The following is a 26,897-nucleotide window of genomic DNA, read 5'->3' on the forward strand; positions in this document are numbered from 1 at the left end:
TAATGATGATATTCTAATACACCTTTGAGAGTATTATTCTATCCCTTTTATACATATTTTCATCATGGGATTTTATGTTGTGTACTGTATGCGGTCGATCACACTATAGATATTTATTTGTTTATAAATTATTCAGCTTAAGAGTTTCAGACATCAAGGGACACATATAAGCCTTGTCAGACATACATAAGTAGTGTTATTTCAGGAAAAGGGAGTAGTGGGTTTGGTGAGCCCGTTGGTGCCATACTGCCTCACCATCACCACAACAACCCAGCACGTGTGGCCGCTGCCCAGCTGAGGCTACGCACATCCATTCTGGGAACACCAGCAGGTCCAGAGCTCATCTAGGTAAACACTTCACTAGTATTGAAAGGTGAGATTCTCCTTTTGGGGTTATAGAAATGGCCTTATTCTTATTTCCTGAGAGTGAATTTGTTTTTCGGGTCTCATTTCTCGTAGTTTTCGTACTGAGAAGTCTTAATATATTTCCAGAGATGATTTTTCTTGTTTAGTATTCCATGTTATTTGGTGTTACTGATGGGCTAGCCATATAGTGTTCTACTAGGATCTGCACAGTGAAGGAATTAGTACTTACTTTTGTTACTTTTGTACCATTTCATCCTATCATGGACGCAGCTGAGGTGGACCTCTGCTGTGGCCAGGCAGTTCAGCCTTGCTGTTAAATGAATGAATTGAGTGAATTTAAAACTTAGCCTAATCAAACCATCTGGTGAAAATGCTAATGTTATTTCAGTGTTGAACTTTCTCATGAGCTTAATGACTCCCTAGGCTCTCCAGTGGATTCAAAACTGACTTATTTTGCAGGACAGTCAAGGAGGTCACAGCCTTGCCTTCCTCGTCACAATGCAGAAGACTAAGAAAATGAACACTGAAACCAATGATGAAATTCGCCAATTCAAATCGATGAAACAGGATGAGTACAAGACTTCCAAAAGAGCAACTAAAGGTGAGCATGCTGTCAGCACAAGGCAGTGTTTTCTTGTATTTGTGTAGGCAGTACGTCTTACCCACTGGTGGAGATCTAATACTTTAATGTCAAGTACTTTATAGCTTCATGAAGTGGTGACAGATATTTATGACAGGTGTTCTAACTGTGTGTCCTTTATAGAGCATCATAGACAGAAAGATCAATGTGCACCCTGATTACACATTGCCAGTGCTTTCATCAGAAGGTGACTGAATGAGTAATTACCATTTTTCTGCTTAGGGATCTTTAACAACACCAGATGCCAGTGATAGAAGATTAAGCATGCAGTGATGTAGGTTGATGTGCCTTAATACTAAGGAAACATTTGCCCAAGTCTCTTTAAGTTGCCAGAGGGAGGGGAGGGAGAGAAGATAAGGTCACTACTATGCTAATGAAAACTTATTAATTCATATGAGGTGTGTAGCCAACCATTGAAAAAGTTTTTGTTTGGCTACAAAGTTCTTACATCAGCATAAATCTTTCAACTCGTAGTTGAAAAGTCCTCCAGTAGTTGAGAGATTTTTGCCAGAATAAGAACTTTGAAACTCGTTAGTTCTTTTTTACCATTTTTCTTCAGTATAGATTTTAATATTTTTTTGCCATTCATGTTGCTTATAGATACTCTTTTATAAAGGGAGGTGAATTTAGTAAATCTCTTTACTTTAAGATTTATTTTTATAGCCCTTGGTCAGTGTACTCTTGATATAAAACACATGTGTAAAATGCAGATATGTTGAGAGAGAGAGAGAGAGAGAGAGAGAGAGAGAGAGCATTTCAAAACATTTTGATAATATGGTGGCAATAATACACTTCTTAGTATTGGCACTTAGTTATAATGGAAACATTTGGCTAACAGGATAACTTTTCAGTTGACATAGATGGAGTGAAGGCAGCCCTGGACAGCTATGACAAGAAGGGAGTTAAGAGGAAGTCAGAAGATGGGAATTCATCAGAGAAGAAAGACTGGAAAAAGTTAAAAGCCGAGAAAAAGGAGCTCAAGATGAAACGCAAGGAAAAGAATTTAGGTAGTAGTGAGAGATATGAGCTAAGTCTTCAAGTAAAGAAAATATGGGAAGAATTACGTCAGGCAAATTGCAAGAAGGAACGTCAGAAAGAATTATGCAAAGAACTGATGTCAAAGGTGCATGGAAAACTGAGATCCATGATTTATGCCCATGATACAGTAAGGGTTATTGAAACCCTCTTGGCCAAAGGAGGAGAAGAATATCGCACTTTGGTGTTTGAGGAGGTCAAGGATGACCTTGTCAATCTTAGTAAAATCAAATATGCACGGTTCTTTGTTTTAAAGATTCTTAGATATGGCACTAGAGCACAGAAAGATCATGTTATCAGTTCACTCAAAGGTAAGGTAGTGAAACTGATGAAGCATAAAATTGCTAGTGATGTGGTAGAACTTGCCTATAATGATTATGCCAATGCCAAACAACGTTCCATGATGGTGCAAGAATTTTTTGGTCCTCAGTTTCGTCTCTTTCATGAAGACGATGTAAAATGCTTGGATGATGCTTTGAAGAAACATCCAGAGATGAGGGAATACATCCTGAAGGATTTCCGTTCAGCTCTTCAGCCTATCATAGATAAGGGTGTTTTTACAAATACTATGGTTCATACATTGCTGAAAGATTTCCTGTCTTCATGCTCAGTTGGGGACCGTAATGGTGTCATAGAAGCCCTGAAGGAGTCTTTAGTACCTATTATTCATACAAGGGATGGAGCTCGTGTGGCCATGCTGTGCCTTTGGAATGGATGTAACAAGGACCGTAAAACCATCCTGAAATCCTTCAGAACACACTTTGTAAAGATTGCCACAGAGGAACATGGACACATGGTATTGCTGGCTGCTTTTGATTGTGTTGATGACACCCAGTTTATGAAGAAAGTAGTGCTTTCAGAGCTAATGGATGAAGTAGACAAGCTTGTTGGATCAGATTACGGGCTGAGAGTATTACGATACTTAGTAGCTCCTCGTAGCCCAACATTTTTCCAGCCATGTGTCTTGGCAGTGTTGAGACAGGGTGATGGTAATGAAGCCAGCAAGAAAGATACGAATATCAGACAACGTGAACTCCAGGCAGTTGTCAGTATACCAATTTTAAGAATGCTTTTGGCAAATCTAGAGCACTGGGCAGTAAATCCTAACTGGACCCTTTTCATAGGAGCAGCTGTGAAGACTCTGGTGGGGTCAGAGAGGGAAACTATATTCCACAAGATGGCAGAAATGTATAGCAAGCCCTATTTTCCAGGGACAGAGGGTCATGTATTAGAATTGGCTCACACCACAAAAATGATAACTTACTTCATTAAGTGTGACAAGGAACGTCATGAAGCACAACAAGAAACTTTTAGTTCAATCTTGCTTAAGAAGGCAGAAGATGAATTGGTGGGTTGGACCAACTGCAATCGTGGCTGTTTTCTTCTTGCTAACATGATAGAAACCGAAATTCCAGAAATTGTATCTCACATCAAGAAGTTATTAACACCACACAAGGATAAGCTAGCAAATCAGAAATTCATTGGTGCAGAAGTACTTCTTAAAAAGATTTAGAGATCAAGATTTGATTTTTAAATTATATATGTGACAAGTAGAAAATTACATTGCAAATTTATATAGCTAATCTTTTGTAATTTTAAATTGTAATCAGTATTGTCTGTTTGGTAGATGTTATTGAGTTGACATTTTATGAATCTTTAAAAAAAACAAAAAGAATACACATGTCAATAGGAAACTTTATTGTGAATATCACAATTTGAGTGAAATTTGAGGGAGACACATGGAAGGGTTGAGCCCCACCATTGTGGGGTGATCAGTCAAGTTATCACTCATCCTCACCACCAAGCCTCCACCTCCCACCACAACCATTTGTGTTATTGCAGTGAGGTCATGACTAGAGAGTTTTGTACATCTGCTTGATGTGATGGGCTGACTTGGGAACTTGTAAACGTACATGTGCCTGATGCACTCCTACTCCACTGGCTTGTGCTAGGTAGGCACCCCCACACACATACAAAAAAAAATAAATGAATAAATAATGATAATAATAATAATGATAATAACAATAAGAATAATAATATTGTAGTAATTGCTGAATTCTGTTGTTGTAAAGGACCATGGGTGCAGCTTGGGAATTTTAGTGCACATGACTGACGGTACTTTATGTCCACAGACTGGGACAATTATATTATGAAGCAGCTTCTGACAAGCTGCATCAGCGTACTTTGTCAACTGTTATTTTCCAAATGTAACATGTAATGAGAAAGAGGTTCTTATTAAAACATGTTGGTTTCATTGAAAGTGTTTTGACAGTCTTACCTATGCTTGACAACATCACAGTTTGGTTCAATTTGCTAGTCCAAACAAAACCAATTGGGAGATTTACGAGGAGCTGCTAAATGAACCTTCAATACTTGGCTTGCACTGGCCTACACCTAATTGGCAGTGTACATAAGATTATTTATTTTTAAAAGGAATTTAAAACAAGCAATCATTATTGCTCCAAAAGTCAGATAATAAATAGTAAAGCTATATCATTATTAGTTTCTACCACAAAATTGATGAATTAACACTGAGTTACGTATTCACAAGTAAATGTTAAATACCTTTGTATTGAGCAATGGGTTGCAATAAAGTAAATGGAGTAATTTGATGTTAGTTTTTAAAATACATGTAAAATATAAACCATTTACATAGTCTTCCTGTGGAAGGCCTGAGACAATGAGTTGCTCCCGTATGATGCCCATCTTGATCTATGAACACCTCTTGTCAGCTCATGTGACTGTATAAAAAAAAGAAATATTTACTGCAACTCAGATTAATGGAAAAAACACATGTCACATTAAACGACAGAGAATCTTTGGCTTAAGGTTTGTTGTGCTGGAATAAGGAAACACTGAGATTCACTATACGTAGTGAACTGGAAAACTTTTAACACTACTGGGATCAAAAGTGAATTGGTATACAATACCATATTCCAACTCCACTCCCTGGATGTTATAATACTGTAAAACTTGGAAGTTGGTATAGTGGCACTTTAACCTGTTGCTGCTCATACAAATAATAGCAGTACAATATTCACTTAGGACTTCACAAAAAATAATTCAAAACAAATCTTTCCAGCAATGGGGTAACACACACACACACACACACATTCAAACACATACACACACATTCAAACACATACACACACACACACACACACACACACACACACACACACATTCACGCCTACACAAGGCTTTGATGCTTTTCTCTATGCTACCAGTACATATTTCACATTTTAAAACTCAAGTGAACAATTTTCTCTACCAATATACATATTACAAAAATATTAAACACTTCATTGTACTCCACTCATCTCTCACAACTATCTACACTGACTACCAACCACGCAAGCTTTATGACTATATATTTAACAGTCTGAGGTACAACTTTCATAACTTGCTTTCTGATTCAACATATTTCTTCCCTGATTTTTTTTTCATTGACTCAAATTTACGGTTTGATCAATCTTGATAAGCTCAATAACCTGTACTCACATTTGGTTTGCTCAGAGTTGGCCACACTAATACTGAAATCTAGTTCTTTGTAATCTCTGCACATGAAATCAGTGAATGAATACATAAATAAATGACCACACACACCTAAACTTCATATTCCATATCTATATATAAACTTATGTGAACAAGGACTTTGCTTGTCCCCCTCCACCACTCAACTTGTGAATATGATTAATACAAAAGATAAGTAAAAACCACTCCATGAAAAAATAAATAAATAAACAGTGCATGGTGGGAGGGGAGAGGTGGCAATGCATTTTTTTTTTTGCCTCTGTCAACATCACATAAATTCCTACAATAGCAGGGACCCTGTAGAACATTTTCATGTTAATTTTAGCTACCACACACCTACGCTAGCACCTTCATTTAACACTGTAATTACTAAGCCCATATTACTACAAAGATTAAAAGCCTACCAAATTACTCACTTTTCATGTTCAACATCCATTTATGCAGAACAAAACCAGATGAAACAATTTCTACCTTAAGAATTTTATACACATTAAATTTTAATTTAATTTTTGAAGCATCTGTTTTAAATTTTTTCTCTAATCTCTCCCATGATCCCCAATCTTTTATATCACCTACACTCACTCTGTAACAGTAGCTATATTACATATTAACATCCATACACACTTTCCTCAGGGTTTTTTGAGGCATCACTACCTCCACCTGCTGGTTAGAAATTTGGGATTGGAAGGCTAGATGAAGCTTGGTAAAAGCTTAATTAATGAAGTGAGTATTAACATTACTTTTACAAATTATGCATGACAGTAAATTAATATACAGTGATATCTCTAAATACCAGAATAAATGGTAGACCTTGATTTCATAATCATAAATTAGAAACTGTTTAAGACTTATTTCACATTCATGAAGATAAAAAACTGCACTGCTGCAAGAGCTGTAGTCAAATATCACTTTGTTGGAAATAGTGCCATTTTAGTGAAAGGAATTTTACACTATAAGTTGGACTTGTAAGACAATTTTTCCAAAGTAAAAAAGTTTCTGTTTATATCTCTCAACATGAAAATACATATAAATCTAAGACTGTTGAAATAACAAGGCAAATGAAAAATTTCAGTAAATGAAGCAGCTTCTTGTTAAAATTACCCCCAAAATATGCTATTTGTTTTTTAATAGACCAAACCAAAAATTTTTCTAACTATAAGAATAAATTTTGCTATGTATCACATAACACAAATTACTTGCACATAGCCATAATATTAAACATACATGTATCTAACATCTAATGATGCTGATGAAGTCAATACAATGATAGATTTTATCAAGTGATCTTTATAGCTTGTTTTCTTCACTTGAGCAAGAACGTGGAAGAAAGATAATGTGAAAAATGAATAAATTAATAAACATGAAAAAAAAGTCAACTGCTTCTTACAACCATACAAAGCATTTCCCTCAGAATGGCAACATTACACATTAACTCATCTGTCCTTCAGTTATACTCAACACTTATTTTGGGGGTCAATTTGGGATATATTATGTTAGTTTTAAAATTCAAAATCTCCAATTTTGTAGTTCAGCTGTATTTCCATGATATAGATGTGAACATTTATGCATGTATATACAGCACACATTCATATGCTCTATGTATGTCCATACTCAGGTACCCAGTTCCTTCTTCCTTCCATTTCATAATAATACAAATATAAATACAACATTTCTAGAATGCAAATTTATAATAAAATAAAAGAAAGAAACTGATTTTTGAAAGATCTCATCTTTTTCTTGTTGTTGTGCAAATCATGGTTTTATTATTTGTTCCATTTAATCTCAATATGTTTTAAGTGCACTAGAGAGTGTTGTAATGTTTCATAATGCTACTAAGCAATTCATAAACTCAAGGCCAGTGGTGATAGAGTATAAACCTTGAATCTTTCCTATGACTTGATCAAACAAAGAGTATTAAAAGTTTGCCAATTCTAATGCCACTTGTGTCCTGAGGGTGACATCTTCACTAAAGGTGCCTTACTACAAAGGAAGAGAATGCTTTGTAGGTTCCCTGGCTTCTTGTTTAGTATGTTTATTGGTAAGCATTTTCCCTTCAAAACATCAAATTTCTAATTATCAAAATAAACTGGAATAATCTTTCAGTACTTTCCTTAGATGGAGAAGCATAAATGGAAGAGGATACAGTGGTAATGAATCATTCCTCCCCATGATAAATATGTGTATATATAAAAAATGTATTGAATTCTTCATGATTGCATTACTAATATCTATGTGGAATGGAACCATTCACAAACAATGAACAATATCTGCATTAAGTATTCTGGTAATGAGAAATATCACTGTATACCAACTAAATTATAGGTACAATGAACATGTAGTCTTGTGATCTAGTGACACTGTCACCAAGTAACAATAATTGAATAACAAATTAACTACATCTTCTTATCATAAGCAAGCACTAAAGATTTACAATAAAAAAATATATACATGTAAATGAAGTGATGATAAAATCTGCACTGCTTTGGAGCACAAGTCATTACTTGACCTCACTGACCCCTATGGCACAGATGACACACACACATCTCAGATGCCAACCTGGTACAGTAATGAAACACTGGCTTATAAACACTCGATATAAATCATTCCTATATTTTTTATGAATAATTCAATTGCAAAATATGAAACAGCAAGCTCTTACAGATATATTTACAAAATGTGAAACTCAAATATATGCCCTATGTAATTAATTAAAATACACAGAATATATATATATACATATCAAATTACCTACATTTTATGCAAACATTAAATATATATAAAGTCATTAAAATCTGTCTCAAGTAATAACATCACAAGTATTATCTACCAAGTATCATGGTTTCATTTTCAGTTCACGTCACCCCTACACTTGATGAAGACACCAAGAGTGCTCACACAGGTACCAGGTATTAAGCTTGTTCAGTTCTATGTAAAACTCCCATATGTACAATTTTTACATCCTATGTACCAAAGTTGTCTACAGAAAGGGTTTAAATCCCTAAATATAGAAAATACCAGTACCTGAAATACTACCTTATAAATCTAAGCATTATTTAAAGTACTTCAGCCCTGTCACAAGTAAAAATTTTTCAATGAAAAGCTCCGAGTCCAAGACAGCAATGTGAGCAGCCCGACCTATAAGGGAGTTGGCGGTGGAGGGCAGGGCATGGTGAATATCATAGCGAACCAGAGTGACTGACGGGGAGCTGATGATGGGCTGCAGCAGGTTGGACACCATTTCCCGATAGGCAGACCCTGAGGAAAATGTTACTTACTTATGGCAATATTTGTCTACTTGAAAATATTGGGAAACTTGCAGACCGGCAAAATCAAAACTATTAATAGGTAATAGGACTCATTCCTTCTATATCTCTAACAGCACAAGAATAAATAAATATACATAAGAAAGGAATTAGGTAAATAAATAGGGAGATCATAAGTCCTGGCTTAAAGAAGACCATTTATATCTGTTCACAACCTTAAAGGCCATCCATGTTGCAGGTAATGCATTAATTATTTGTGCATATCTTGTAAATGCCTGTGAAAAACCAAACAAATCTCCTTGCTATCAGTTAAAATCAATAGTATAAGGCCATTTCCAACACAACTACATAATTCTGGAAATATAATACAAACAACAAAATCAAACAATAACAATGATTAGTAGCTAATATCAAAAACTTCAAAGTCTTAAAAACCAACAATCTCCTGTGCCCACAATTTTGCATACCTGGAGGGACAGAATATCTTCACTATTGTGTGGTTATGCATTTTTATTTCTTATAAGAGTTAGGTATTAAAAATAATCTAAATTAATTCTTTTCTCAACATCTACTTGTAACAACAATACATTGTAGATATTTTGAGTACCTGCCCTCAGGATGCCAACAGATTAGATGAGTAGACAAATCAACATTTTTAACCTTTTCTTGCCTGAAAAAAATCAAATAATTTTGCAAATTTAAATGAAAAGCTAACTAATTGATGTGTCATAAATAAAACAAATAAACTTAATGAAATCCTTGGCAAATAAAAATAGTTTTATCCTTATTTATGTCATTTCTTACCCATGACTGAGTTATCCTTGACAGCTTGCCGACACAGTTCTATTCTAGCTGAGTGCAGGGGAACGTATCTGTCCTGTGATGATCCACACAACAACACGTTGCGGAAATGGTGAAGCTGCGACCGCTGTAATGCAATAGAAACTTTGCTAACCATCAACATATTTTTTTTATCTTAGTTATCTTTAAGCATTATAAGATTGACTTATATATTTCAAATGATATAACTTATTTAAGTCTACAATTGAATTAACCTAATAAACATTAGTTCATATCAATGTAATTTATCATGTGGAAATGCATTCGTAACAAGTTTTGGGACAGCATCAGTGCCTATGTTCTCAAAACTGGCAGTGTCCTAAAGGAATGAACTTCACAGTCCATGTTTGATCTGATGAGAGCATCACGTGGCCACACCTGAGTAAGTCTATATAGAAAAGTTTGGCGGATGTCGACTCGATCCTTTAGGGAAAGCTGCAAGAGGGAGCCGGACTTTTTCCACTTCTGCATGAACCACATTCCTGCCACACAAAGAAATGTCATTAGTGTTCTTATACATCTAACCATTTTCCATAAATTAGCAATGGCATCTGGAAAAGAAACAAGCACAAAAAACCAATTAATTGAGAGAATTGAAATGACAATTTTAAATACCTTACAATGAAATTTTCATTATAATGAATATGAGTTATTCTTACTTATACTATATACAATGATATATGCATATCCTTGTAGCAACATATATATTGATTGAGTTTCTATTGATATAGTCAGTAATTTTTGCTTTCTTGATAATTCTTTTTACTTAAAAAAAAATCACATAAACTTAGGATATATCATACTAATATGAAGGTAACATGATTTAAATTTACTCTTAAATAGATAATTTTTACTTACCCATATTGACTAAACCACTGTTGTTGTACAGCGTGCCCAAGTGAGGGCCTGAGAGTGAGAGGAATGTATGGAGCCTTGGAAGAAAGGGCTTCATGCGAGGGTGAGACACAGCTCCTCGGATGATTATATTTCCTAGTGAGTGACCAACAAAGGATATGCGTTTGGGATTGAGATTGTATGCCTCAATATGACACATGATTTCGGTTACTAGACCTTCCGTCAGCGTTTCAAAGTTTGAGAATGTATCTCCCTATGGGTAGAAAATATTATATTAGATATTTACTATACAGATATTTATATTGTGAAACAACTTATGTGAATCTGATTGTACACAGACTTCTACAATATTCAAAGTTATGAAAGTTAATTGATAACATCAATACATCTCCAATCCCAACATGTTCATGTTTTTTTTAATACTCAATCACAAATCAATCTCACTATACTATTTACAATTGCAAAGACCTTAATAAGAAATTTTAACCAAATCTAAATTTATGTATACTGTAATAAAACAATGATATTCTAACTTTCCTTTGGTACATGTAACTCCCATAAACAATTTGAAAAGAAAGAAAATATATACATAAAGTCAAACTCACCTGATTACGTTCTGACATTATAAAGTCTAAGTTGGCTCCTGGCAGGCCTATTTCCAGGTAGGTCTTGATGAGCCGTAAGTCAGCAGAGTTACCATCCAGGCCATGAACACACACTATGAGGTGCAGACCATCAGGCGACAGCACTCTGCAGTCATCACTCACGTGAAAGTAAGGAATGGTGGATGCCAAACCCGAAAAATCACTGAAAGGGATAAAACAGTAAAGTAGTACCAATAAAACTCTAGAAGTGATGACTGCAAGTTTATTGTAATTGTATTGATTTATTATTACCTTACACACAACTCAAATTTGCATACATGTATTTTCTTCTTTGAATATTTCCATGCTTTACTTTACATAGAGCCCAGTCATTTTTCTACATTTTAATTTCTGTTGGGCACATGATTATCAGTTAAAGCCTCAATTGTTCCACTGCCAACATTATTCAATCACCCAGCAATACAATATTTACATCTATTCCATAACTGCAAAACATCATAAATATCGAACATCATTCAAGAAGTGTTTTCCCTTTCTTCTTCAACCCTATCCCTATCAGGGTAATTTGTACCTAAAATCTTCCAGATACAGGATGCATATAAGCTTGTTAGTGATAGAGATCACTCATACAATATAGATAGATATTAATTACATTCCGAGTTCTAAATCAATTAAGAAATTAAAACTACTACATTTCTGTGTTATGCTCACCTTTGGAGGATCTTGAAAGAATTTAAAAATTCTTCAGAAAACTACATTAATAAACTGGCACCTTAACATGGAAACTCAAGGTAAACATGCAATTTCAATCAGCCTAAGACCAAAACCCAAATGTGATTCAGTTGGCCTTACCTGTCTTGCCACTACACTTCGCAATGTGAATTTTCTCTTAAACCTTAATTTGAAGATAGAATGAAAAAAGAATCTACTAGTAACTAGATGCATATAATGTGTCATAATTTCAGAAAAGATGATGAAAGCAATACCTGTAAAGTAATCCTTGGAAGTTCATCTGTTGTTTGAACTCTTCTTTTGCTTTAACAAATGCCAGAGTATCAGCTACAGGAGGATGAAGTCTTGGGGGTAAGACATCTGGTGGGTCTTCCAAGCGACCTCTTTCCTTTCTCAGCTCAGAGGGACAGGTGCACTTGGGTTCACTTCGTTCCCTGCGAAACAGAAAGTAAAAAAAAACTCATGAATTATTTCAGTAACGGTGAATATACTGAGGGATAATGTGGTTCACTGTCTCAACAATATCTCTCTCTCTTTCACAAAATACAGCATTTGTCTGGTTTCAGCTTAATCTTAATAAGTGAGAACTGGCACTTATTAATGAGTACTGATCTTTTGAGGTGAATGATTTTATGATATGAACTAGTAAAAAGATGATGTCTTCAATACTGAAAGATGAACAATTACTGAATGGAAAAGAGGTAGATGACCAAATGTATTAAGAACTTTAAAGTAATCTTCTAAAAACATTTGGTGGTAAAAGAAAAGACAGGAAAAAGAGTAGTACAAGGCACATATATCATCAGGCCACCAGCTGCCAAGTTGGGATGCTTTTACTGTGATGGAGAAAGGTGTGAACAGATGTTTTGTCGCTGGACACTTCGTTTAACAGACATATCGTCGCTGAATGATTCGTTGAACAGCATTTTTGTCAAATGGGCATTTTGTCGAAAGTGTTAAACAGCCATCCATGTATTTACGTAACTATATATAGGCTTTTATTATAGTTAAACAGCCAATGAGGTAATTCCTTAATTATACACTATTAAACCAGTGTAAGCAATATCTCTAGCTCTTCAAGATCTAAAGTTGTTCATCAATGAATTTGTAGGTGTAAAGACATCCTTTTTGCTAACAGCAAAAAAAGATTATTACATTTAATTTGAAGGTAAGAGTTCAAAATTCATTACATTGGGACATTATAAGCAGGGGTAAATTGGTGAAACAAAGTGTCACCAACATACCTCCAACCAGTGGTAGCTTGTGTATATGCACTGTGGAACTGCAGCACTCCCTATTTCCACTTTATATTATCAATAATATTCAATATAATAATCTTTCTTTAAATCTTTCTTTATACTTATACAACTAATAACTCTTAAACTTAATGTAAATAGCCATCCTCAAAAAAAAAAAAAAAAAAAAAAAAAAAAAAAAAAAAATATATATATATATATATATATATATATATATATATATATATATATATATATATATATATATATATATATATATATATATATATATATATATATATATATATATATATATATATATATATATATATATATATATATATATATATATATATATATATATATATATATATATATATATATATATATATATATATATATATATATATATATATATATATATATATATATATATATATATATATATATATATATATATATATAACTGCACACATCACAGTTCCAGTGACAGAGTTTGGATGTGCATGTGCACATAGGAGGTTGCTCAGTGCTGTGAGGAAGTGGGAGCACTGCTGCTGGTGGAAGGTAGTATTTATTTTTTACTCAAAGTGTGCTGTGCTTAAAAAAACTGTGTACCAAGGAGAAAATTCTTAATCTTTTTGCACAAATTAAAAGAAGAATGAATTTAATTTTGAAATGGATGGATCAAGAATGAACTGTGACAGTTTAGATTATAGTAATTAAAATATGCTTGATTTTCTTTTTTTAGGATACTATAAAGTTTCTGAATAAATTTTCTTGTACTTGTGTGTTTCTTTTACAAAATATTAAAACAAGGACTAGAACTATTTTGGAGCACCACCCCCCACCAATATTAGCTATGAGCCACCATTGCCTCCAACATATCGACATACCTATGAAATCTTACAGCACTGGCATTTGTTCCAAAGGAAGATGTCATTGACATACTTAATAAATCAATGGCTTCATTAGAGGAAACAGATGAAACCCTGGGAAAATTTCTAATCTACCTTGAGACTACTTGGTTAGGTGCTGTACAAAGGGGAAGATGATGATGTCCAAGTTTTGATATCTCCTTATGGAATGTAAGAGAAAAGATCTTGTTAGAAGTACCACACCCAAATAATTCACTTGAAGGTAGGCATCGCACATTTCAACAATGAATGTCAGTTTTTCTTTTTCAAATTTATCCTACCTTATGACCAAACTCAAAAAGACCAAAATGATTGGGAACTAATTATACAACAGGATTTATGCATAATTATGCTTAGAAACACTAAAGAGATAAACATTTGTTAATAAACTACTAAAAAGCTCACAGATGACTATGCAAATGGAGATGGACTACCGTACCTACATGCCAATGTACATAATTTGTAAGTTTTATATCTATTTTAATAAAATGTACTTTATATTTCAATAGAACAAATGTTAATCCTCAAATAAAAATGTCTAATAATTTTAACAATACATTTATGGAACAAAACAATCGTTCGCGATGAAACCATCATTCAACAAAAATGCTGTTGGACTAAATATCCATTCGATGAATTGTGCAGCGACGATATATCTGTTTGACAAGGTGTCTGGCAATGAAGTGTCTGTCAACGAAATGTCGAGGCATCAGAGAAAGGCATCACTTAAATAGTCCGAACTGACTCTGATGTCTGCTACCACAAACTTCATCTTTCAATTAATTTCATGAAATCTACATCCTTATCTAAATGCTATATGAGCAATACTACTAGATGAAAAGAAATGAAGTAAAAAAGAGATCACTATTATATGAGTATTGATAAGTTGCATCTAGTTATCGAGAGAGATCAGTATTTTAACTGTATTATAAAATCTATTTGATGACTTACCTTGGTGAAGGTGGTCGAGGAGGAGGTGGAATATCTGACATGTTATCTTCAAAATTGTCATTCACAAGCTCTGATTTGTTAGCAACATCTGAGTTTAGCTTAGAATGTTCCTCACTCTTCCTTGCAGCCTCCTGTAGGAGTCTTGCCTCATTGTTTAGTGCTTCTTTTTTGGCAGCCATTTGTGCAGCTTTGAGCAACTCTCGCTGGGCCTCCCGGTGAGCCCAGACACTGGCACCCTGCTGCTCCAGAAAGAGTTCAAGCAGAGTACATTTGCTGTCTGCCAGTTGTGCCAGTGGGTCAGATTTTGATGATAAAGGTTCTAATCTCCTTAGAGGTTTTATCTCTTTATCCCGAGGGCTGGAGGTTTCTTTCAAGGAATCGCTCTTCTCAAGATTGGGTGGTGGAGCTGACTGAGTGCGAACTCGCTCAGTGCCATTAATGTGATGCTGGCTCATCTTAGTGGGTGTTGGTTCTGATAAGCGATCAGGAGTACCTGCCATCTTTCTGCTTGGTCCCCTCTTCTCTGGCCGTCCAGGACCAGAAGACTGGTGTCTCCTTCTCATTGATGGCAGAGAATTAAATTTATCATGCCCATGGCCAGCTTTTCTGGAAGTCCTTTTGACATCATTAAGGACCTCACTAACACTCTCATACACGTTGGCCATGTCCTCCAATTCAAACTCTCCACTATGTCTGCTAGGAGTTACTGCATGAGAGCTTGCATGACTACGTTCACTCTTGTACCCATCATCACGCTGCCCTCTTCCAGTCTCAGTCTTTGGACTTTCACTTCTTGGTCTGTCTTTGTAGCCAGTGATGACATGCTTAGTTCCCCTATCTTCCCGAGGTATCCTGCCAGTGGTGGCATATCCTTCTCTCCTCAAAGCATCTCTCAGACCAGGCAAGGGGTCTTGGAACTCTTTTGGAGGTGGAGGAAGGGGCACTTCTTCATACACATGGGGATCACCTCTATTGGTATTGTTAACTTTTTGTAAAGACTGAGACTTTTTAACCTCTTTTCTGTGAGGACTTTTTCTTTGTTTTATCTGAAGCTGGTCATTGGAAGCAGATCTCTGAGTAGTCTCTTTCCCAATCCCTTTATGACCTTGTGCACGAGCTTCAGACCTACTAACTCTATGATTGGCTGGGCTCCTTGACCCAGGCTTGTTTTTGTACTTGACCCCTGGTAAAGTTTTACTGGCAACTTCACTCATTGAAGTTTTTGGCATCTGAGGGCCATTGACTTTTGCTCCATTGTTTTTGTTCCTGTTGCTTTTGGAGGAGTTAGCTTTAGATCCACTAGACTTGAGAGTGTTACTTTTTGTTCCATTGGAATTTGAACCATTACTAAGAGCTCCATTGGCTTTAAATTGTACAGTAGAGGTTGCAGAAAGTAAGTCCTTGATGGGATACTGTTTTATATCCAGATCAGGACTAATCTGACCACTTGAGGAACCTGAACTCTGTCGACTGGAGTTGGAGACCCACCCACTCTGCTCAGAAGTTATGTCACTGTTTGAGGATGAATCTTGGTGAAGGATTAAAGGCTTAGGATTGTCAGGTGTCTTTTTCACAGGTGAAGTAACTTTTTTATTCAATTGCTTCTGGTTTACTTTTTCACCACCAATTTGTAACAATGTAGAGTCAGAGGCAGACACAAGCCCAACCTCAACATTGGAGAGAATAGGTGGGTTACGATCAAGACGTGCAGGCCGGGGTGGAGGAGCTACAGAACCTTTGGCATTTATTTCAGATGAAGATTCTGAATCTGTTGCCAGGAGATCTGGCATAGACTCGGTGATACCTGGTGAAGAAGCAGTGGCCACCTCCCACAGGAAAGAAGGCATGGATAGTGTGCTTTGTGAGTGCCGCATGACTTGGTCCCCACCACCGCTGCTTCCTGGGGTGTGAGCCCCAAGGTTGTAGGGCATGCTGAGTGAAGGCTCTAGTTTACGGTACTTGAGGAGCACCACATTCTCAGCGATGGCATTTGCTTGTGCCCTTTTGCTTTTGTGATGGCTGGAGGAGTTTGACCTGAGCTGCTGTGCTCTTTGTATCAACTTTAATTTATATTTTGCTCGCTTATATGCTGAACCCTGACTTGCAGGTAACCGTAATTCTAGTTTCAAATTGTTTTTCAACTTTTCCTTCAAACTATTTCTAGGCATTGGAAGCTTGTGCGTCTTAGGGGGTATTGGAGGCTTGAAGTCCTTAGGCATCTTGTCTGTGCGAGGTGGCAGTGGTGGTTTGTCTTCTACCTCAGTTTCTTCCTTATTAGCAGAGGCTTCTGAGGCCTTGGAACTTTTCGAGCCTTTAGAAGTCTTAGAACCAAGAGTTTTTTCATCACTTTCTGAGCCACTGCCTAAAGTGTGTTTACTACTACCACTACCACCACTGTGTACTGATGATACCCGTGAATCATTGCTGCGTGACCTCCCCTCCCCTCCTTTCCCTTTCTTCAGTGTCCCTTTAGGATCTTTCTCTATGACATAATTCTGAATTGAGGGCTTTACACCTAGTGATGGTGATTTCATATTTTTGGCAGCAAGTTTTGAAGCTTTTCCTTCTGTATTACTAGTTCCTCTTGACTCATAGCCACTGGTACTGGCTGCCTTGGAATCAAAGACAGTGCTGGCAAGAGACTTGTTCTCTTGGCTTGAAAGTGACTTTGAGTCATGATTATGAGTTGGCTTAGACTCCAACTGCGATAAGACTGTAACATGAGATTCAGCTGCCAAAGGTTTGATGCCATTGCGAGTCTGTGGCTCTGGTCGAGTCACATCTGGTGGAATGACTTCTCTCTTGACATTCTCTCCATCCAATTGGTCCACAGCAATCTGAATATCTGTTGCACTGAGATAATTTTCTGAAAGAAAGTAAAGATACCTTGATTAATTGACATTCAATTATTACTCCTATAGCACAAAGCTCCAGTAATGTAGAAACCACTGAAGGTAAGCAGAGGCCACAGTCTTCAAGATTATCTTTGCAAAACATTATGATTAATTTATTTCTTACTCAATAAAATAAATGAATTCTCTATGCTACATTCATAATAGAAAAATTAGTGTCCAGTGAGTAATACTTAGTTCTTACAAACTCCTCTTACAAAATCTAGACAAAATACATAAAACAAACAAACAGTGACATGCAATTTAAGGGTTGAGTGTCTAACCACTCACCTGACTTACGGCTAACAATGGATCTTCTACGGGCAAACTCAGCAACGTGTTGATATTGATCTTCAAAGATCACAGGAAGTGTTGATGCGTCCCCATCCATCTGCAACACCAAAAAGACATACAGTAAGACATAAAATGTTGCAAATAGATAACCAATAGCAATGAATGCAATGATGATGTGCCTCACCTCTGTGCACTCTATAGCCAGCGGCGGCAGCAGGTTGAAGTAGCGGGAGCGCCTCACAGCTTCCGAAACCAACACGTAATTCTGATAATTGCTGTCATAGCACCCGCTGGCAGATGGCCGGGGGTTATCAATGACAAAAAATGCTTCTGCAAATCTCTTCACCTGTAAAACATACAAATGTATGAAAATCAGGCATTTTGGCAAAAAATAAATAAATAAATAAATAAATAAATAAATAAATAAATAAATAAAATAAAATAAATAAACAAATAAAAAAAAAAAAATAAATAAAATAAAATAAATAAATAAATAAATAAATAAATAAAATAAATAAATAAAACAAATAAATAAATAAATAAATAAAATAAATAAATAAATAAAGTACATAAATAAAGATGCCACAATTTAATTTAACTCATACATTTGAGAAAGGATACAAACATTTACACTGCAACCTAAGTAAGTGTAAAACAGTTCATAAAGACAGAGAAGACACCACACACACCCGCTGAACGTGATGCTGCTTGGCCAGGTGTTGCCTCACAGCATCTGAATTCATCACCACCGTGAGGAAATGCTGCCATAAGAGGATGTTTTCAGCACACAGCTGTGCAATGTCACTGTTGGCCACAACAAGGAAATCTTCTTCACAGTCAACCGTCTGCAAGTATGTTTAATTCATTGGTTTTGTGCTTTTAGTATTTTAATTTCATTCCTTACCCATATCATCTGTGATTTTGTTCTCAGTACATAAATATATGAAAAATAATTTTCATACAAATTTATGACTAAAAATATATTTGAGGGCAAGTGCTTAAAAAAGTGATGTTCCAAATTACAGATTAAACTATGAGGATAAGTCATAAAAATTTCCTACAAATAACAAACATAACAAATGTGTACAAATATTACTGGAAAAGGATGATCACAGTAAAAGAAAAGTGAAAAATGTCAGACAACATACAGGTAACTCTTGATTCACGCGATGGATGCATTCCAAGAAGCATCGTGTATATCAAAATTCGCGTAAAACAAACATGTAATTCTCATAAGAAACAATAGATAATAGGAGGGATGCGGGATGTGGTCTAAAAAAATTTGTACAAAATACTATTTATTTTGCTGAATTAACATGCTTTTATCATTTACCATTCTAAATACTAGAAGTGTATTTAAAGTAAAGGGAAAAGCAAGAAATAATAAGAGAGCAAAAAATAATAAAAGAAAACAACAAAACAAAGAATACGTAAACAAAACACTCACTGCGTCACTGCCTTCACCACTCACACCACAGTCAGTCACCATCTTCCTCTGAGCTTTACCACTTTATGAAAAATATGAAAAATCCACTTATCAAAAATAACCCCACATGCAGAAGATGAAGGACGTTTTGGGGCCATCTTGGTGAATTATAGGCAGATTGAAGAGATTCCGTCAGTACTCAGTGCTGGCAGACTGCAAATGAGGCACGAGAAGAGCAGAGCTCCCACCTATCTGCCAGCTGTGGAACTCTCTGGTGCGCAGTTTGAAATTGCATCTGGTGCTCAGTTTGAAAATGCGGTTGAGCCAAATCGCGTATAAGCAAACCAATTGTGCAAATTAAATTAATTATAATATTTTTTCGGTTACGTTATTTAAAAAAAAACATGTAAATCAAACACGCGTAAATTGAGAGTTACCTGTACAAGAAAAAGGAACAGGATGCTAAACAAAGGTACAGAAAACAGAATTAGATGGAGAGATGAGACAAAGGTTTTTGCAGGGAAGACCTGGAATACATGACAATCAAAACTGATGAGCGGAGAAGATTGGGGAGACTTTTGTCCTGCAGTGGCTCCACTGAAGCTTAGTATTGTAGAGGTGTACAAGGCATATATATATTGTAATAATAGAAACAATTGGTTATCTATATTCAAAATCAACCCCATTATGAAGAAGACATTAACATGTGCAGTTACATAAGCATATATTCATGGAAGCAAGCAAAGCATATTACCCTTGTCCTTTCAGCGTGGCGGCGATCAAAGCGAGGTGTTTGTCCTCCAATGAGGGCAAAGTAACACTCCTGGCAGCATGCAAGATCAATAATTCTTCAGATATTGTTAAATATAGATAATGTGAATTTACTAATTCAGATGACAGCTAATTCATAAGATGTTTTTGGATAGAATTTGTCAAGTAAGTTTATATTTGCTTACGATAGCACCAAAATAATCATCTTCCTCTATTTGTAAATAAGAACGGACTCCTATTTCATGACATAATATATGAATGGAATTCGGTGAACGATATGGTGTATATGAAATTTGTAATCTTAATTAAAGGGAGGAAATCTCTACGGAATTCAGCAAAAATACTAACCAGCAAAGAATTAATGAGGTTCAATTAAAAAAACACTGTTGTGGAAAGAGAAGCAGATTTGCTCTTATAAACTTCTTCATTGTGACACGCAATGAATCATGCGACTTGTATTGGTGAAAAAGATCTCCCATTCTCTAATCTTCAGAGCAACCACATAGTCTAACCTTGGCCACTTCAGACAAATTATCCACTTTGAGGCGTGTGGGCTGAGGGGTAGAAGGAGCTGTGGAGGCTGCCCCTGCATTGCCTGCACTAGCCACCCATGGAGGAAGAACAGCCATGATAGTCTCTAGCTGGGCAGCAAGGGCAGTGTGAGCAGCCAGCAGAAGGGTGCAGATGGTGCGGTGAGTGGCACGGGCCTGGGCTAACCTCCATGAAGCACTGCTGCTGCCTCCGCCACCACCACACTTGATGGTGTTATTCTAAAGGTACAGAATTATCTTATACACCACAAGAAAAGACCCTGGCATATTGCTCAGGCTGGCTGTAAGCATGCACCTAATATGAGAGAGCAAGCGAGAGAGAGAGAGAGAGAGAGAGAGAGAGAGAGAGAGAGAGAGAGAGAGAGAGAGAGAGAGAGAGAGAGAGAGAGAGAGAGAGAGAGAGAGAGAGAGAGAGAGAGAGAGAGAGAGAGAGAAGAAATTTTAACATTTCTTCTCCCTTGGCATAACGTCTTCCATGTTTAGTATCAGAATCAACTCACTAAATAAACATTCTACTGTCAATCCTTATTGTGCTAAAAATAATTGGTATTGTTATGCACCTGTAGGTTATTCTTAACAAACTTATATAAATGTAGTATGTAACAATTTTACCTATTCTGGAGACCTCTTTGAATTTTGAATATAAAGGATGGAAATGCTTCTTATATTAAGCATCAACTAAAAAGTAGGACCTGAGGTTACAGTATCTTCATTTCCTTTCAGGAAAACCACTGTTCATGTATATTGGTTCTACCCTGCTCATCCTCAATTTGTGGGTTGTTTATTGGCTTTCATCCTCATACTACCTCTCATTCACATAAGCATGAGCATGATATTCAGAGGAAGGTGAACCAGTTTTTATTGCAGATAACAGGGTGAGGTCTTGCTGTAAAATTTGGGAAGGTTCACATGACAGGAGGAGGATGAACATAAAACTGGCAGAGAACAAGATGATGAGATGCAGAAGGATCTTCAATTTTTAAAAAAATCTCAGAAAATCCAACATTTGAATTTTAAAAACATTTTTTCTTTTCTTTCTTGGATGACACTTAATATATGTGGGAGATATCCAGCTGTGTGAAGAAGGAAAATATTCTTTTCTGAAGATAAGTTTAGGAATAAATTTAGGGCTGCAAAGCACTCCTACTATATACTACTGTCTGTACTGTGTTTAAAATGTATGTTTTTTTTATTATTATTTTTTTTTTTCTGTATCAAAAATGATAAAAAACAGAATGATACTTACAATGGTGCCAAAAAAGATAGTCTCCATGTTGGACTGCTGTGTGCGGGCGCTGAGACGAGGTGAGCTCCAAGATTTGCCACTGCGACCTCCACTGTGAATGATAAATTTTATATTGGACACAAAAATAAGCTCCACTTGTGTTAAAAATAGCGAGAGAAAAATTATTTCTTTCAGTTACACCAAATCAAACAATAATGTATACCATAAAATGTATATGGTTTCTTAAACACTAAACCTAGAAATTTGGTGGTATTTTTGTTTACTTTTATTCCTAAAACTAACATGAATTCTTTCCTTAAAAATGTCTTTTAAATAATATTTGTTTTTAACTCGTTCTGATTTCATTAATCTACAAAAAGTGCATATAGAAAACAGAATACAATATGGACTAGCATTCTTCAAGATATAAAGAAATAAATATAGTATTATTATGAAACAATGCACAACAATTAAAAGGAAACACATATGCAATCTAAAATTCTAAGATGAAAGTGAACAAAATCACACTGGTTCAATAAGATCAATCAAGCAATTCATGACAATATAAGTCAACAAGTCTGTAAAGAGAGTTTATTAGTTAGAATCTGTACAGAAGAAACTTGATTATATATATATATATATATATATATATATATATATATATATATATATATATATATATATATATATATATATATATATATATATATATATATATATATATATATATATATAATGATCTTCATGTGACTTTTCAGCTATGTGGCAAATTCTCTCAAATATCCATCTTCAAAGAGTTATTTTCCTGCCAACTTCAGTAGCATTCATCATTCAGATACTACTTATGGAAAACATCCATAATCAATGCAAACATTACTCAAGTACATGTTGTTACACGAGTCAGCTAATATCATTTATATTTGAGCATGTCTAGTGACACCATCATATGACTGACATGATAAAACTATCAGCAAATTGTAGCTTTCATGATCCATTCTGTTTTTATTACTGACATATAGCTGTAGTTGACTTAAGTGTTCCCATCAGTGTTAGAAATTAGAGATTCACCAATCATTATCATCTCCTATAATACAGAAGTCAAAGGCAAGGACTTGGTTTTATAACAGAGAATGACAACAATCTACTGCATGAGATCTTTGCATCTAAATATGAAATATCTACAACTGATATTCTTCATCTATCAAATCAAACAACAAGTTATTTGCAGCACAAATTAAGCAGAAGCTAATGGATGAATAATTAGGATATAAAAAAAGTAGAAAAGTAGGTAATAATTTCACCTACTGTCAAGTGTTTTATATCACTGACATATCAGCATTTTATTTAAATATTAATTTTCAAATTATAGCTGTGGTCCAGTGGTGCAGCATGGAAAAGATCACATGCATCTTCAAGAAGACTGCAAATTTTACCAGTAATGCCTACTAGAGCTGTATCACCTGCACCTGAAGGAGCACATCAGTCCTACAATGGATGGTGTATACATAACATTGGTTTATTTTTTACAGAAATATTTTTTGTGTGTATGCTGATTCTCTTTCAGCTAACCCTGCATGTGCCACTAATATCTGGTAATAAGCTGCTGTTCTTATAGATAAAGATAATAATTAACAAGGAAACCTTGTGGTTACTTATGGAATATAGAAATTTCTTAAGGTTTTAACAATATCAATTGCCACTTTTAATCAAGGTTCTTTGCTGTACATCTATAATACTCCTGCAAAGTTCAAGACTCTGCCTTCCTTATGGGCTATGATAGGAGAGTAAATGGTCCAATATACAAGAAATAAGTTAGTGTAAAAGGGGAGATGGCAATGAACCAGGAGTAAACAAGCAAATTATCAAAACATATGGTATAGTTATCTCAATACATTACTGAAAGAAGTATATTAACAAGATCACCTAATGAAAAAAAATAAATCAATAACTGCAAAATCATATACCACAGCATACAAAAATCCAACAAGTTTCCTATATATTTAACATTCAACAAAAATCTCTGCACAAATAAAACTGTACACACACACCCAAACTGTAATCTCATGCTTGGCTAAAATATAGCACATAAGTAATTTAAGAATAAGTTTGATTTTATATACTAGGTATTTTTTTACAACAAAATGTACATTATGGCATACAGGAGACTGATCAGAAGGGTTACAAATGAATATGCCAATTAGCTAATACCCATCTCCTTAAAGGACATTGAACAATACAGATGCTTGGCACCACTAATGACAGCAACAAGGGACAACGTTGCTTAATAATAAGAAAAGGAAAAAAAAAAAAAAAAAAAAAAAAATTCCTGAATTTATGAAATGATTCAAGTATTAATTAAATTAACCCTTCCTGAAAAAGCATGAATAAAAGTTATCCTACACCTTAGAACTTGAATAGCAAGTCTTTGAAAAAGTTTATTGAAGCACTTGAAAACACTCAATTGCATTTGCTTTACGCTTATCAGTCCTCCTTATTTACTTATTTACTATATGTAAAGTAAATTTCTATCTATCTTTCTATATCTAATACCTGTTCCTAAAAACTCCCCCCAAGCAGATGGCTGTGATGGGGTTCAACAGGGCAGCAGCTGACGCCCTCACAAAAGGAAAGCTGGGAAACATATTGGGACAGTTGTGACCACAGCAAGCCCAGACAACAGGATTCATGCCATGGTTATATTAGCAAAAATTGTGAAATAATCAACTACTGCATTTATTGTACTGGAGGTTAATGGTAATAAAGCTGCCAGTTCTATTATAACATTAATCTAATGTCACAATTTACTGGCCTCACAACTCTGATAACAAACTGCCAAACAAAACTGTTACATGTAAAGTCACAAAGCTACTCAAGATGTCTTCTTGACTTCTGCAAAGCACTTCCTGATACAAACAAAGTTTGGAAGCATTTCTGAGATAAATATGAATAATGTGATGGCCTTTATCTGCAATGTTATTACAGATGTCTCTATATTCTGCTACTGGAAATCTCCAGTAAGTGGATATGCAGCATCCACACACTTGCTTATGTTAGTATTAAGAATCACTTTCTACAACATTTTATAAGATTCTGAACCTATTGAGTTGGAAATAGATTACATAACTTATTGATTAAGATTAGGTATACAAAGTGTATTTAACAATTAACTGAATATATTCTATTGAAAAAATGTATTAACATTGCACATAATCATCACATACAAATCTGAACATAAACATGCATTTGTATTTATCAAAGCTAGATATCCTAGCATATCATACTTTCTACCATATCTAGTCTTTTAATTGCATTTCATTCCAACTTTACATATTCCTGTCACAGTGGAATTTTCCTTTGAATACTTTAATCATTGAACATTTTCTCTTTCTCTCTCTCTAGTAAACTATTCCAAGAAAACAATATTATATCTTGTACACTGTCAAAGATTTCTTTAAAACAATACAGTGGCAATGCCATTTTAGCTTTCCAATAAAAAGGATAAAGTAAAACCTACATTCAATAAATATAAAATATAAATAACACCCATCATTTCTTAATAATAATAATAATAATAATAATAATAATAATAATAATAATAATAATAATAATAATAATAATAAAACACACACACACACACACTAAGAAATGAGGGTAATATTTAAGAATTTCCTATACTCTGAGTCTCTACCACACTTCTCCTTTTGTTAACCAGGACCTTGCAGTGTGAGACTATCACTATCTAATAATGTACTTCCTGTCATTCCTATGTTCTCCATGTCTCTCATGCAAGACTTAACAAGTACCTTCACTTTTATTCCTTTCATTAGTAAACATTAAAACTGTTTCAAAATAAGAGTAATGATGATTTCCAGGAATGAATCAGCCCCTGTTATGGAAATTTTTTTCAGTGTTCCTTCTTTTTGTGCCCTTGTCTGACTTCCTTCATGCATACAAAATCTTATGTTTAAACATCTTTATTCTTGCACGTCCCATTATATATAAGTTACATAGTATGCTTAGTAAGATACACTTATTTAGTAAGATTCCTGCAAACAGTATAAGAGAGCCTCATATTACAGAGGCTTCTAAGATAATAATAAAATATGTTTAAAGGGGTAAAATCCAAGATCGGGACTATTTGAGAAATTGAAATTAGTGCATCATCAGCTTTCCCGATCATCTGGTAACACTCTGACAAAGTTTCAAAGAAATCAATGCATACTAAGTAATTTTTCCAGATTTAAATGCCACATGGGTGTGGCCTGTGTAGAATTCAAATCCCGCGCACTGAACTGACATGTAGGAATAATCTTTTTCATGATTTTTTCTAATTGAAGTCCATGGTGAACTTTGGCAATCTCACCACCAGGAGTGTGGATGTGTCATGTTGACAGTCGACGCTCATCAGTTGGGACTTGGGTGCTCACTGGCACTGCAGTGGGCCAGCCACCAGCTGCTAGTGGCCCATTGGCTCAACAGCCTCCCAACTCCCGAAAAAGAGGTTGTATGCATGTCATGACGGATTACTGTCCTATGAAATCTTTGTTCTCAGACCCTCACAAGCTTGCTATAGGATGGGAATGCCCAGTAAAAGACTTAGAAAGAAAAGGGAATACCTACAGAAGGCGAGAGAAGCGAAAAAATGGAAGACTGAAGAAACAGGTGGAGACAGAACAGCATGATGTGCCAAGTGCACTTCCTGCAGCATCTGATGCTGTGGCCACTACTCCAAACACAAGTTCTAGTCAAAAGAGAAAACAGCTTCT

At 35.2% G+C, this 26,897-nt stretch overlaps 2 protein-coding genes across 5 annotated transcripts in view; one reads left to right on the plus strand and one right to left on the minus strand.

Annotated features, from left to right (window-relative positions):
- Positions 1-214: 214 nt before the first annotated feature.
- On the plus strand, positions 215-4,295 carry LOC123514525 (pumilio homolog 3-like). 4 transcript variants are annotated; one of them, XM_045272424.1, is made up of 3 exons: positions 215-348; positions 826-967; positions 1,845-4,295. In XM_045272424.1, exons 2-3 carry the CDS (start codon positions 935-937, stop codon positions 3,552-3,554), a joined length of 1,743 nt encoding a protein of 580 aa, XP_045128359.1. In that variant the 5' UTR covers positions 215-348; positions 826-934; the 3' UTR covers positions 3,555-4,295. The 4 variants fall into 4 exon arrangements, with proteins under 4 accessions (XP_045128359.1, XP_045128358.1, XP_045128356.1 ...); XM_045272423.1 differs by having other exon boundaries at positions 216-373; XM_045272421.1 differs by having other exon boundaries at positions 216-373; positions 1,858-4,295.
- The window catches only part of LOC123514560, a 48,124-nt gene continuing 24,951 nt past the window's right edge, over positions 3,725-26,897 (minus strand). The window contains exons 5-17 of the mRNA XM_045272501.1: positions 22,153-22,321; positions 20,868-21,125; positions 20,339-20,407; positions 18,848-19,003; positions 18,343-18,504; positions 18,156-18,255; positions 14,974-17,839; positions 12,125-12,304; positions 11,139-11,340; positions 10,537-10,786; positions 10,057-10,160; positions 9,643-9,766; positions 3,725-8,830 (exon numbers count right to left, since the gene is read on the minus strand). Coding sequence (XP_045128436.1) covers positions 8,625-8,830; positions 9,643-9,766; positions 10,057-10,160; positions 10,537-10,786; positions 11,139-11,340; positions 12,125-12,304; positions 14,974-17,839; positions 18,156-18,255; positions 18,343-18,504; positions 18,848-19,003; positions 20,339-20,407; positions 20,868-21,125; positions 22,153-22,321 — 4,846 coding nt within the window. The 3' untranslated portion in view covers positions 3,725-8,624. The remainder of the gene's footprint in view (positions 8,831-9,642; positions 9,767-10,056; positions 10,161-10,536; positions 10,787-11,138; positions 11,341-12,124; positions 12,305-14,973; positions 17,840-18,155; positions 18,256-18,342; positions 18,505-18,847; positions 19,004-20,338; positions 20,408-20,867; positions 21,126-22,152; positions 22,322-26,897) is intronic.

Source organism: Portunus trituberculatus, chromosome 38 (genome assembly GCF_017591435.1).
Source record: "Portunus trituberculatus isolate SZX2019 chromosome 38, ASM1759143v1, whole genome shotgun sequence".
Taxonomy (NCBI): Eukaryota; Metazoa; Arthropoda; class Malacostraca; order Decapoda; family Portunidae; genus Portunus; species Portunus trituberculatus.

Coding starts and splice junctions, on each gene's coding strand:
- LOC123514525 (XM_045272421.1), top strand. CDS start 865: ATGCAGAAGACTAAGAAAATGAACACTGAAACCAATGATGAAATTCGC. Junction 968..1,857: donor TTCCAAAAGAGCAACTAAAG/GTGAGCATGCTG, acceptor ATAACTTTTCAG/TTGACATAGATGGAGTGAAG.